The sequence below is a fragment of the Pocillopora verrucosa genome, chromosome 9 (assembly GCF_036669915.1).
Source record: "Pocillopora verrucosa isolate sample1 chromosome 9, ASM3666991v2, whole genome shotgun sequence".
Taxonomy (NCBI): Eukaryota; Metazoa; Cnidaria; class Anthozoa; order Scleractinia; family Pocilloporidae; genus Pocillopora; species Pocillopora verrucosa.
The window spans coordinates 15,890,735-15,900,906 of NC_089320.1; the positions used below are offsets into that span (position 1 = coordinate 15,890,735).

The 10,172-nt window shown below is 39.4% G+C and overlaps 1 protein-coding gene across 1 annotated transcript; it reads left to right on the plus strand.

Annotated features, from left to right (window-relative positions):
* The first annotated feature begins 135 nt into the window (after positions 1 to 135).
* LOC131780146 (DNA helicase B-like) lies at positions 136 to 7,853 on the plus strand. Its single transcript, XM_066172664.1, has 4 exons — positions 136 to 752; positions 1,360 to 1,901; positions 3,196 to 4,443; positions 5,450 to 7,853. The coding sequence occupies exons 1-4, from the start codon at positions 194 to 196 to the stop codon at positions 6,470 to 6,472; spliced, it is 3,372 nt and encodes a 1,123-aa protein (XP_066028761.1). The 5' UTR covers positions 136 to 193; the 3' UTR covers positions 6,473 to 7,853.
* The last annotated feature ends 2,319 nt before the right edge of the window (positions 7,854 to 10,172 follow it).

Below are 10,172 nucleotides of genomic sequence, written 5' to 3' on the forward strand. Positions count from 1 at the left end.
CCACTGTATACCCCCAAGTACAAACATAGAGAGCGTCACGTCATGTTGAGAGCGCATTACATTGCTCGCGCGGGAAACTTCCTAGCGCATGTTCACTAGCCGCGTCAGTTACCTGCGGTCGCTTGTCGACTTGTCGACTTTTAGATACTTTAGGAGGTTATAACTTCGCTTTGAGACTGAAATCGGTCGTGCTATGACTTCTTCTTACGTTTTTGTTGAGGGAAAAGACAGCGACAAAGAGAAGGAAGATTCGGATTTAGAAAGTGGAAGCGAGGATGAAGGCTTCGAAGACGCTGATCAAGATTTTGATTTCGTTCTCAAGCCATCGCGTAAACTTCGCAATGGTGCGAAGAAAATGCAAGAAATGGAATTTAGAAACGATCGATTTCGTCTTAAACAGGACATAATCCGAGTGCGTGGTAAATTTGATGAGCGTTTTTCTCATCCTTGGTGGAGAGTGGAATTCAAATTGGACGCGTCGAAATCTTCGACGAGCTTTAAGCACGCTACTTCACTGCCTTCGTACAGTATTCGAACGGATGACGATGTGAATAAAAGCTTGCTGTCGCAGTTCCTCACCACAGGTTGTGAAGTGAATGATCAACACGTCACGATATTGCTGGAGTTTCTTGAGAGAAAAAATTTGAAACCCACATTTGAGGATCTGGTTAAAAACTTGGAGAAATTTGCTGAAACCGACAAAGAGGGTCACGACATTGCTGAGCAGATTAGAGCAGCGCTGGACCGTAAGCGTAAGTTTAAGTATGTTCTATGCTAATTGTGTTTATATATTTATCCCTTTCACTCCCAAGTTCTCATTAATAGTTCTCCTTACTGTCTGCCATACAAATAATGTTAGTTTGGGGAGTTTGGTAGTGGACCACATTGTGATATTTTTCCTCATTCTTATCACTTGTCTGCTTTATATTTTTTATATATTGTAAGAGAAATTCTGTCTGGTCACTCATGGAAGTGAAATGGTTAAACAAGAGAGACCTAGTATAATTTGCACTATGAAATATATAATTTCACAAACTGTTTATTACCCACACTGTCTTTTTCTATATTATTCTGTTCACTAGTGTTTAGACGTCTGATATATTTGTCTGGACTGGATGGGTTTAGAGGCTCCATTTGGCTTTAAAACAAAGTATTCAACCATATCATTCAATAACTGCTCAATTTTGACCAGCAAATTTACATTTTTAGAAACTAGCCATGGACCTGTTGGGACAGAAGCATTTCAATATTTCAGCTTAATAATCCACCATCCACTATAATTTTTATTGTGCCAATGTTTCATGGTTCAACTGTTACATGTTATTATTATTTCTTTTTTTCACTTTTTCATCTTAATAGCAACTGGTAAAGCCTTCGCTGTTCCTTTGTTTACCAAGTATGCTCATCAGCTGTTTCCTCGTCGTGTTTGTTCAATCTTTGAGGAATCTTCTAAGGAAGAGCTGGAAGAGCTTAATGAGGCCTTAAATAAAGAACCCTGGGTTTTTGGTTATTGGAGTGTTCTCAAACAAAGATTTAATCTCTCAAGCTGTGAGGTAAAGCTGAAATCATTTGAAGACTGCAATCTACTTGACCAAATGCCAATTGCCAAGCAAGATGCATTGCACATATATAATGCCCTTTCACGATTGCTTCGTAAGTATGGCCATACTTATGTAGAATTCAAGATGCTGACAAAGGAGCTAAATGGAGTCAGAAACTGGAAAAAAAGTCTTGACTATTTGAGAGAAATTGATGTTGTAGGGACTTCTGAAGACCATCTGGGTGACAATCGGCATGTCTTTTTGACACATGTTCGTCGTTATGAAGAAGGAATTGCAAGAAATGTTGTTGCAGTCATGGATGAAAAACCTTGGACAAGTAATGTGGAGATTGATGAGAAAGTAGGTTCTGATTGTGCAACATATCTTCTAAAAGTACTGTAAAATTCTGAAAATAAGCCCCTCTGTGTATAAGCCCCTCCATATAGAAGCCCCCCAAAACTGAAACGCAAAAATACCTCCTATAATATGCCCCTCCAAATATAAGCCCCCGAGGGCTTGTTAAGCAATGTGGTCAACTAGTGTTGAAGTTTATTGTCTTTTATGCAGTTCGCTCTTCACTCACACCTTGAATTCCTTTGGTCCATAGACAAAGTATTTGCAAGGAAGTTCAATCCCACCACCCTGAACCCAAATTCCTTCTGGTGCTCCTCACTTTTCACCTATTATCTTTGTGGTGATAGAATGTAATGTTCCATCTTTGAGCATGGGAAAATCTGTGGCAGAGGTTCCTGGATGAAACTGAGCCTGAACTACATTACCATTTTTACTGAATTTCTGTTCTGATAAAGTTTATTGCTATTGTGTTTGAACTTGGCATTTTCAGTGTGATTAATTTGTTGCAAATTTCTAGCCAAAACCCTAATATTACCAGTTGCACATTCAAAAATTTTGACACAAATTTCCCTTCAATTATAAGCCCAGCCAATTTTGGAATGCAATTTTCCCTCCTATAATGAGCCCTTCCGAAATATAAGCCCCTTCCAAAAATAAGCCCCTCAAAAAGGCCCTTTGAAAAATATAAGTCCCAGGGCTTATTTTTGGAATTTTACTGTAGTTTTAACACCTTTCCACACATCAGGTGGCCCATAAGTCTTTCCCACTACACAATATAACAGGTTTGTTAAGCAGAAGGGTGCTGAGAAAAAAGATAAAAATATCTACTTGGGGATGTGTTTTGATTTTAACTCCAAATTATCAAAAGAGAACGATACAAGAAATGCATTAAAGACAGCAAGGAAAATTAATTTTGAGAACCTGACAGGGAGAGGGTCAAGTTACAGTACATGTACATGTAACCAAAAGAACTATGCAACTCAAAAATGTATGTATGATGTATGATGATTGTGTAGTTGGGGGTAGAGGACATGCAAGTAAATTTTGTAGAGGGGTGTCAAACCCCCCCCCCTCCCCATCCAAATTCCTGAGCATATCTATATAATCATCTATGTAATCACTTTCCACTATTGACCAGGAAGGTACATGATTCATATAGTATAGTTAAAGTTATATCTCTCGTGCACAGTTCACAATTTCATCCCAGAAATGTCTAATGTATTGAAATGGTGCAGAGAAGACTAGAGAAGCACTGAGGTTTAACCGTATTGTACTGTTTCCTATACTTTATTTATTACAGGTATTTAATGGTGATATAGACCAAATTCATGCAGCCCAACTCATATCAACAAAGCCAGTTGCTGTGCTCTCAGGTAGGGGTGGCTGTGGTAAGACATTTGTTGTGTCAGAAATCTTGAAAAAGGTACTAGAGGAAAAAATGGAAAATTTCCACCAAGAGAACCCTGTAAATTCATTTGAAACAAATATGGACACCTCTGAAGGGCAAGATAAGCATGCAATCATTCGGGATTACCCTGATGATTATGAAATCACTGAAACTGATCCAGGCAGTAAAGAAGATGAAACTTCATCTCATAATGTTGACAAGAAACTTAAAGAGGTAAATGAAGAAGTTTTGCTAACTGCACCAACTGGCAAGGCTGCCTCCATCCTAGGGAAAAGAATTGGGATTCCTGCACACACACTGCACTCAGTCATCTTCACATTTCTCAACTGGAAGAATCAGGTTGGAAATGTCAATGATTGGAAATTCAGCAAAGTTCATCTTCTAGTGTGCGATGAATGCAGTCTGGTGTCGGTGAGGGTGTTCTACAAGCTGATCAGCATTTTGCGTCAGTATGCCCATCTTAAACAAGTGATTCTCTTGGGGGATGTAAACCAACTTCCATCCATTGAGCCTGGGAATTTTCTGGGTGATATCTTCCACACATTGGAGAAAAATGGCTTCTGCATCACTCTGCAAACCAACCACCGATCAGATTCAGAGCTTATTGTTCAAAATGCTGGAAAAATATCAATGCAGCAGATGCCATTTTTTGATTCAGAAAGAGGTTTCTTCTCAGTTGAATACAATTCTAATGTCGACGGTGAGAGTATCACTGTCACTGAAATTATTAAAGACATACTGAAAAATGAGGCAAACCCTTTTATCCTGCCCAAACCTGAAGCCTCTCAATTTGTTACATTGCGACGAAAAGACTGTGACAACATCAATGAACTATGTGCTCTCCATTACAACAAACACTGCATCAAAGACCACCGTGGGAAACTGAAATTTGAAATTGGAGACAAAGTTTGTGTAAGGCGTAACATGCTGTGTCTTGATCAGTATGAAAACGAAATTGTCAAGATTTGTAATGGAGAGATATTCTTCATTAGAGATATCATTCAGGAACAAGACGAAAGGAGCAAAAAGAAAATTTTTTACTGTCTAGACGATGGTGAAAAGATAATAAAGGTTGATTTCAAGACACTGAAATCAGCCAAACTGAGTCATGCTTGGGCAAGAACCATTCACACATTCCAGGTAGGAGCTCTTTCTAGCAAACTGGAAAATTAAAATCAAATAACGCAAATTTAAAGAAGTTATCTTTAAATTAGCAACCACCTAACAACAACCTGTGTTGAAGAATGGAGGAATGTAACAATAGCTGCAGTGGCACCTTTTACCCCTTCACTCTCAGTAAAGAAATGATTTATGCGCAGGTTTTTGTGGAAAACATAGACCTCATATCTGATTCTGTTGCCAGGTTTGGTGGTACATCAACTTTCAATTTAGTTTAGAAAGTAATTCAGAATTGTTTTCATTTTGTGTTACCTTACTCTGTGATTGGTCTGGAAGACTTTCGCCAGAATATCAACCAATCAGATGCAAAACAAACACCAATTTTAGCAACATTGCTGAGCCTCTTCTTCTGATGTTTACCTCTTTTCCAGGTGTTGACTAGGTTACTCCAGTTCTTGCATAAAACGAAATCCAACCCTTCTCTTGTGATGACCATAGGGGGAGAGTAGATTTGCTTGTTTGACATGCCCAATTAAATTCTCACATGTAAATGTAAAGGATTGAAAATTATACAGGTTTAGAGAGGTTAACCATTAACTCCCAAGATCTGATTCTTACTGCTACACATTTCCTTGTAAATAAGTTACAAGAATTTGGTGTTAGATCAAGATAACAACTACCTGATACATTTGAGTATTCTCATTACCTGTTTACTGGATAGTGCATGGATATTGTCAGGAGAGGTTACTTGTTAATCACCTCTGGGAGTTAAAGGGTTAAAGAGTCAATGTTTTGGGATCAATGTCGGTATCTAAGCAACTGTGTACCTACCCCTCCCCTGACTCAACAGCAGTCATCTGATAACAAGTTAGGGCAGTAGCCCTTTACAAGTAAGGGCTCCTGGCTTGGGTTTATGTTGGGTTGGGGGAGGGGTAGATGCCTGGTTGCTCTGATACTGACATTGATCCATGTTTTGTATGGATTCTGTCTTGAGACTCAGTCTAATACTGTGCCACATTTTTCTTAGGGCTCAGAGTGTGACACAATTGTCTATGTGGTGGGAAATCCGTTTTACCAGAACTGGCAGCATGTGTACACGGCGATCACCCGTGGCGTGCGGCAAGTTGTATTGGTTTACAAGCACATTTCCTTGTCACGTGCCGTTACGTCACTTCCTGTACCGCGTAAGACTAAATTGAAAGAAGACATGGTGAAAGCTCTGAGAAACCAAAATCAGCTTAATAAGCTTGATGGGGTGAAGACCAACGCCCAAATTGCCCCAGATCATGGAGATGGTGTCGCGGTTTCTCTCCTGCCCTCTGATGACATGAAAGAGGCCACTGTAAGGTCAGTACTAGAGGCTCACTGCGAAGATCAACAAAGGGTATTAGGGGAATGTTCTTCAGGAACATCATCCTCCTTCAGCGCTGCAAGATGTTCAGAGGATTTTTGTATCTCAAACAAAAATCTGAATATCAAAAATCACCAGAAGGAGCAAGAAGACACGAGCTATGTCCTTGCTCCAAATAGAGATCGATCCTCTCACGAATTGGCCGAAGACTACCGTCAAGAAATGGCTGTGGTTGCTGCAGAGGCCAGAGACTCCCAACAGATCTCTGGTGGTTCCCCTCTGAAGGTAAAGTGTGGCTTGGAAGCCATTTTTGAAAGTCCGGGCGGCAAAAGGAAACATCCAGAAAACGTCAAACAGGACGGCCAGGATATCTTGGACTCAAAGATCTATCAGAGCCCGACGCAAAAAAGAAAGTACCCTGAAGGCATCACTCCTTTATCTCCTCCGCAAACGCCACCTTACCTTGGAAAATTTCCATCGTCTCTTTCATCATTTAGCCCCTTGAGCCAGACCTCAAGAGAAATAAAGCAAGCCGCTGATAAAAAGCCAGCTATCACAGGAACTACTGCAAAATTCAACACCAAGTGCAAGGTCTGCGGAGGTCCAATTCATGCTGGCAAAGACCAAATAACTCATCTCTTCGATGGCTCCAAAAAATCTTGGATTCACGTTAGGTGTTCAACCAGTGATGCGCAGTAAGCACCGACAAAAACGTCGAAAAGAAGATGATATCGAGGCTTTTGAGCGATTTAAAAATGGTAAATGAAATCTGTCCCGTTGGCAATTGAAGTAGTTCTTAGAAGTTGCAGTTATCAACTTTCTTTTGTTTTAAAAATGAGACATGAGTAAGTGCAATATATAGATTTAGCCAAGCCTAAAAAGCGGAGCTCACTTTTTTTTTCCCCGCACGTCTTAAGGGCACAACGCCTTGTCCCGGCCAGGACTGGAACCCGGGTCGTCCGACTCGGAGCTCAGTGCACTGACCACTAGACTACTGGACAAAGCTGTGGCGTTGGTGTGCCCGCGGTACAGTTGACCACGCATGTTAAAAGTAGCATCTCTTTCTTAAGTCCAAATTTTTTCGGCTTGATAGGTTAGTACTATTTTGTATAATTATGGGGCTACGCTCTGCGAGCTCCGCTATAATTTTTGGAAAAATTTACGTTGGGTTCTACTGTTGGAGTGTGTTAAGGGTAATTGTTGTTGCTTCTAGAAATCTCCAGACTGCTGAGTCATGCTGACTTGCATACCGTAGAACTTTCCAGAACATTTCATTAAGTCATTTGTTATGTAATAATACTAAAACAGTTCTTATGTAAGCTTCTGGAATGTTCGAAAACACTTTGTGAATTTATATAAAGACTCATGTGGTACTGGGAGAAGTTTTTGTTGTCAGTGCGACGAGAGAGAGTTACTGTGGAAGATTGCTTATTTCAAGGAACTTTGGAGTCTGCAGTGAGATTGTGTCAGTGGTGAGCTAGGATATAGACTGAGCTGTGCTTAAGTAAGTTTATTAACGATAAGTATTATACTGCTTTTAGAGGTCGCTCCTTGTTAAGAACATTACTCGCTGTTTAATAAAGAAGGTAATTTAGTATTAACAACTGAGTTGAAAACGTCAATTGGCCACCGTCAAGAGTAAAAAAGCTGATGTTTCGAGCGTTTGCCCTTCGTCAGAGTGATTGGAGGAATTGTGGGTTGTGTGTGGGTTTATATGCAGAAAGTGGAGCTACGCTATTGGTGAGAGTGGGATTGTAATGTTTTTCTGTCGGTTAAATTATACCGCAACAGAATGTGATTCTTTTTACCGTGGAATAGCAAAATTTTTGACAGGAAAATTGTCTGAAAGAAATATCCTGATTGGTCGCCTATTAAGCGCAAATTTTACTCTTTTACTTTTCTATATGCATTTGAGTTTTAGTTGGTAAAACTTCTTACATCAGGTCATTTACCTATATTTTACAAGTAAGTCGACTTTCGTGTTTAAACATGAAGAAGACATTTCAATTCGATGTTATGGAAGATCACGCTACTTTCACGCGTTATGCGTTCCATGCTCCCATCAGAAACTGTAATTATAATTTTTAATGCAATCAAATGAAAAAGATTAAAAAGATTATGAAAAGATTCCTCCACAGGAAAGAAGAATCTTCAAAATGTGTCCCGCTCCTAAGATGTGGCTTTGTAGCTCAGTTGGTAATAGTGACCGAATCGTATCTTGGAGGCTCGAGATCAAATCCTTGAATTTTTCGCGGGCTTCTTTACTGCATTTGCTTAACAAGCAGCTCACCTGCGCTGATAATTGCTATACTTAAAAACTGTGATGTTATTTGTTTCTGCGTTCTCCGAACGGCTAAAAACGCTTCGAAGTCTTCTAGAGAATTGTCCGTGAACGTTTACGGTCCAACCTGTATTTCCAAGAAAACTAGCTAAAACTCAAGCTGTTTTAAATAAGACGAACGTGTGTAGTTAAGGACTTCGCGATAACGGTTGTTGCCTGCGCAGATAAACGAAATTGGTACAAGATGCATTCAGTTTACTATGGCAACAAAGACGTTTGCTTTCTGGAACTGAAACAAAAATTTGCGAAATCGTCGATTCATCGGTGAAGACATTCTTGTTCTTGAGGTTGTACGAGTCAATGTCAATGTCAGCTAATCGGAATATCACAAGATATGTGCAGAGCTGCAAAAATTGAAGTAATTTGGCGACACCTGTTTTTCGATTTACAGTCTCAAGATCGCCTTTTCGACGGGCTGTAACCGGAAAGGAAGTTAAAGGAAATCCACCCTTTTCTAGAATAAAAAGAAAACCTTACCTCTCGGCTCAGCAATTTTTTTACATCTGGCTCCACACAACAAAGTCACTGCTCCATTTTATATAACTGCGCCTCTTTCCACTACGCATAAATATACATCCAACTTGTTCGTTCTGCGAGAAAAAGTAATGTTATATTGTGACGTCACAATAAAGTTTACAACTGAGGTGCGCGAGATGAATGAGTTGGTCCCAGACCGCCTGCTTTTTTTACAGAGGACGAAGAAATTTGGTCTGGTCTCGAGATTTACAAAACGCACATTATTGAGGGAACGTTTGGCGAAATACATACATACATACATACATACATAACTTTATTTGATAACGCAGGTTAAAATTTGCGCAACTTTACAGCTGATGTGGACCTGCCTAAACTAATTAGTCTATAATTATATAAAATACAGATATGATAAAATTTATAAGTTGAATAAATCAAGTAAACCATAAAGTTTTAGTAATAGTGAAAATTTGGTTTCATGTTTTGTATAACATTACCTCCCTTTTCAAAATTAATATTCATAACAGTTTGCTTGGATTGTTTTAAGTTATATTTAAAAATAGATAAATTTGGAGAATCTTTAACATTATCGGGAAGTGCATTCCATGCTACTGCAGATCTATGAGCAAAGGACCTACGACCCAATTCGGTTTTGGGCCTATTAAGTACAACATTCAGGGATTTCCTTAGGTTATAACTGTTAGAGTTCTTGGTCACCAAACAATTAATTTCCCGCAACCCTAAATTATAATAAGCATTATATGTAATAGTTAAGATACGTAGCTTATAAAAATACTCTAAAGGCATCCAGCCAACCTTAGAAAGTACATCATTATCCCCAAAACTATTTGGTATCTTATGAATTAGCCTGGCAGCCCTGATGTGAATCATTTCTAGATCTTTAAGCTTGGATCCAGACCCCCAAATTGCAATTCCATATAGAACACTTGGTATAACTATCCTATAGTAAAAAGTCTCCAAGATAGATGTACATAGGAAATTTATACGTCTCAACATTTTAACTTTGGCATTAAATGCAGATCTAGCCAATGCAACATGCTGAGACCAAGAGAGTTTATCATCAATTGTAACCCCAAGGCAATTGGTGGAGGACACATACCGAATGGTGTCCATACCCCACTTCAGCTGTTTCAAAGGACCTATGAAGGGGGTAGTACTTAAGACCATTGCCTCGGATTTACCTTCATGTAGAATCAATCTGTTACTAAGACACCAGGAATTAACCTGGTCCAAAACAGCCTGTAACCCTGTTGTTATTTCATCAACAGTATTCCCTACTACATATATTGTTGTGTCATCAGCATACATATAGACTTCTCCACTGGTAATAGATTCAGGGAGGTCATTAACATAAGATGCAAACAATCTTGGTCCTAGTAAGGATCCCTGAGGGACCCCAGCTCTAATGGGGATTCTATCAGATCTAGACCCACTTACACTAGTCCCTTGTACACGGTTGGAGAGATAGTCATTGATCCATTTCCACATATCACCTGCCAAGCCAACAGCCTTGAGTTTCTCAGTAAGAATACTGTGGTTGACACAATCAAAAGCTTTGCGGAA